The following is a 3,220-nucleotide window of genomic DNA, read 5'->3' as shown; positions in this document are numbered from 1 at the left end:
GAACTTATAATTTAAATCTTCCTTAATCATTACTATTTTTAGTCTGTACCTCTTGTGCAATAATGCATTCTTTCACCTCATCATAGTCTATAGAAGTACTGATAGTTCTTTAATTTTATTTAATTTTAAATTTAAAATTCCAAGGGGCCAGGACAGTGGCTCACAACGGTAATCCTAGCACTCTGTGAGGCTGAGACAGGAGGATCATTTCAGACCAGGAATTCAAGACCAGCCTGGGCAACATGCAAGACCCCATCTCTACAAAAGTAGAAAAATTAGCTAGACATGGTGGTACATGCATATAATCCCAGCTGCTTGGGAGGATGAGGCAAGAGGATCATCTGAGCCCAAGAGTGTGAAACTGCAGTGACCTGTGATGATGCTATTGCAATCGGGGCAACAGTGAGACACTGTCTCAAAAAAAAATTATATATTGGCCAGATGTGATGGCTCATACCTATAATCCTAGCACTTTGGGAGGCCAAGGCAGGTGAATTGCTCAAGCTGAGGAGATTCAAGACTAGCCTTAACAAGAATGAGACCATCTCTACTGGATAAAAAAGTAGAAAAACTAGCTGGGCATAGTGGTACAGGCCTATAAGGCATGCTACTTGGGAGGGTGAGGCAAGAGGATTGCTCAGGCCCTAGGGTTTGAGGTTACTATGAGCTATGAGTCCACAGCACTCTACCCAGGGCAACAGAGTGAGACTCTGTCTCAAAAATAAAGAAACAACCAAATATATGAAACCATAAAAGAGTACCACAAGGTTTTATGGTTTCCCTCAGTAGCCCTTAGAGCTAATGAGTAAATATTTTCATGGGAAAGATTTATCATGACTGCCTGATCCAATTCCTATATGTAATACAAAGCCTGAAACATCATTATAGGAAATATGAGATTATTCCTGCATGACATACCTCTACGTATTATTAGTTTGAGTTAGTTGCTCCCTTATGTTCTTCCCTAACCATGTTCATACCCCTGTGACAGATATGTATGTCCCATTATGCACCGATAAAGGTTATCACATTATACTATCATATTATGTAGTAGCTATATGTAATTGTTTCTACCACTAGATTTTGAGAACCTTGAGGCAACAACTCTATTTTGTCTATCTTTACATATGCCCAAGTTTTAATCCAGTAGCAGGCATCCAGTTACTCAATAAATTCCTGGTAACTTATTGGATAAAATACACATGGTTAACACAGGAAGGAACAAGTCAGGCAACTAGCCAAGGAGAACGGAGGCGAAGAGAATACCACAGCAGGCATGGTAACCAATTTTCTGGTTCTGTCCATGTTCTTTCTTGGATAGACTGATTCCCAGGAATCAGTGGGCCTGACTTTCCCTGCCCTCTGGGTCATAGTTGATTAGACCAGGAGTTCATATTTAACTCACACTGAGCGAATCAGATTCTCTCTCCCAAGAATTTGGAAAGAATACATAAAATCTCTGGTTGGTATCTGTTGGAAGCCTAAATGGAGAGTGATATAAAGAAGGGCTGAATCAGTAAGGTAGGCTCTGTGAACAAAGAGGGCAGATACAGCCAACCTAAGGGAGAGAAGAGTGAAACAGATGCAGAGAGAAGGATGGTATAGAACAGTTTAATATCAGACACAGAAAAGGGCAAATAGAATAGCTGTCTTGACCCTGGCTAGCTGCCCAATTCTAGGTTCCAGTCCCTTGTGAGATCTGGTTCCTTTTTCTACTCTTAGGTTATTTCTAAGAGTAGAAAAATAGATATCCTATATCTGTTTAATCAGAACCCCCTTTGCTTTTGCTGGCATAAGTGAATTCTGTTTCTGGCAACCAATCATCAACCAGACTAAGATTATCACCACCAGAATTATGTTCATTAGGACAAATTCTTATTCAGTACTCTAAACAACAGGATAGACCTACTCATTATGCCACAAGTCAATACATAAACACCACCACTAGAAGCAGCATCTTGCTTAAAACTTGAACAAGGTGACATACCCTTTGCTGAATTTCTTGAATGGTGGCCTTATGACGCTACGACTCTTCACAACACAGTGGCGTCCAACTCTTACGTTTGCCAGATCCCCTCGGATAATACAGTCATTCATCACAATGGTCTACAAAACAAAGCAAATATTTAAAAATTACCAACATAGCCTAAAACATAACAATAAAAAAGGGAAGATAACAAGATACCGATTAAAAGTTATATAATCCACTGTATCAAATGTTCTGTCAAAAAGATAACTTCATAGGTAAAAAGAGAACTACCCTCATGATAATGATTACATTAGAGATGTTTCCAGTACATTACAAGTCTTTCCCTTAATACTACACGACTAGGACTCACTGAATGATCAATTATTGAAAACAACTATAGCAGATCCAGTTTACACATCTATTTAAATTACTCAGGTCTATTTGCTCCCTTAAGCCTTGGCTCCTTGCTCACTGAGAATCCTGGCTGCTCTTACCTTTGCCTTACCTCTTCATACCACCAACTATCTTCATGCTTCTAGAGTTGGATCCATTGAAGTTTTGATTCATATCATAATCTTTACATTCAGAATAAGCACTACACTGCAAGATGTAACATCTGACTTTCCTAGAGACTGCCCAGAGGGTCTGAGTATCACAACCCAAAAATCTAGGGTATTAATGCCTCATACTTGGTAAAGAAATAGGCATCCTTGAAATATCTGCTGAATAAATGAATGGGGTAAAAAAGTGCATATGGTTAGAGCTACAGTTGGAAAAGTAAGCAAGGGACATATAAACAGGTGATAAGAATTATTATACCTGCTAAGCATAGAAGCTTAGGTCCATAGAAGGACCTAAAGAATCAATGAAATATTTTAAACAAATGATTAATACAAATTTTAATTTTAGAAATACTATTCAGGAAACAACCTGATGTCTGAATGGAGAATACAGGTAAGACTAGAGAAAAAAATGACCCTTTAGATGACTGCAGTGGATCAGGGAAATAGATAATATCTATTCTTATATACCTTAATACCTTATCTAAGACAATAGCTGTGTATATAGAAAACACAATAAATAAATAAATGAGGCTCGGTGCCTGTGGCTCAAGTGGCTAAGGCGCCAGCCACATACACCTAAGGTGGTGGGTTCAAATCCAGCCCGGCCTGCCAAACAACAATGACGGCTGCAACCAAAAAATAGCCAGGCGTTGTGGCGGGCGCCTGTAGTCCCAGCTACTTGGGAGGC

General features: G+C 39.2%; 1 protein-coding gene across 1 annotated transcript in view; it reads right to left on the bottom strand.

Annotated features, from left to right (window-relative positions):
- DCTN5 (dynactin subunit 5) overlaps positions 1 to 3,220 on the bottom strand; it is a 22,483-nt gene that overhangs the window by 9,258 nt on the left and 10,005 nt on the right. Inside the window, exon 3 of the mRNA XM_003795731.2 lies at positions 1,988 to 2,106. Coding sequence (XP_003795779.1) covers positions 1,988 to 2,106 — 119 coding nt within the window. The remainder of the gene's footprint in view (positions 1 to 1,987; positions 2,107 to 3,220) is intronic.

This window comes from Otolemur garnettii, unplaced genomic scaffold (assembly GCF_000181295.1).
Source record: "Otolemur garnettii isolate 467f Iridium unplaced genomic scaffold, OtoGar3 scaffold00096, whole genome shotgun sequence".
In the NCBI taxonomy this organism is placed as follows: domain Eukaryota; kingdom Metazoa; phylum Chordata; class Mammalia; order Primates; family Galagidae; genus Otolemur; species Otolemur garnettii.
The sequence above is the reverse complement of the archived record's forward strand: the minus strand, read 5'-3'. Positions and strand labels throughout refer to the sequence as shown.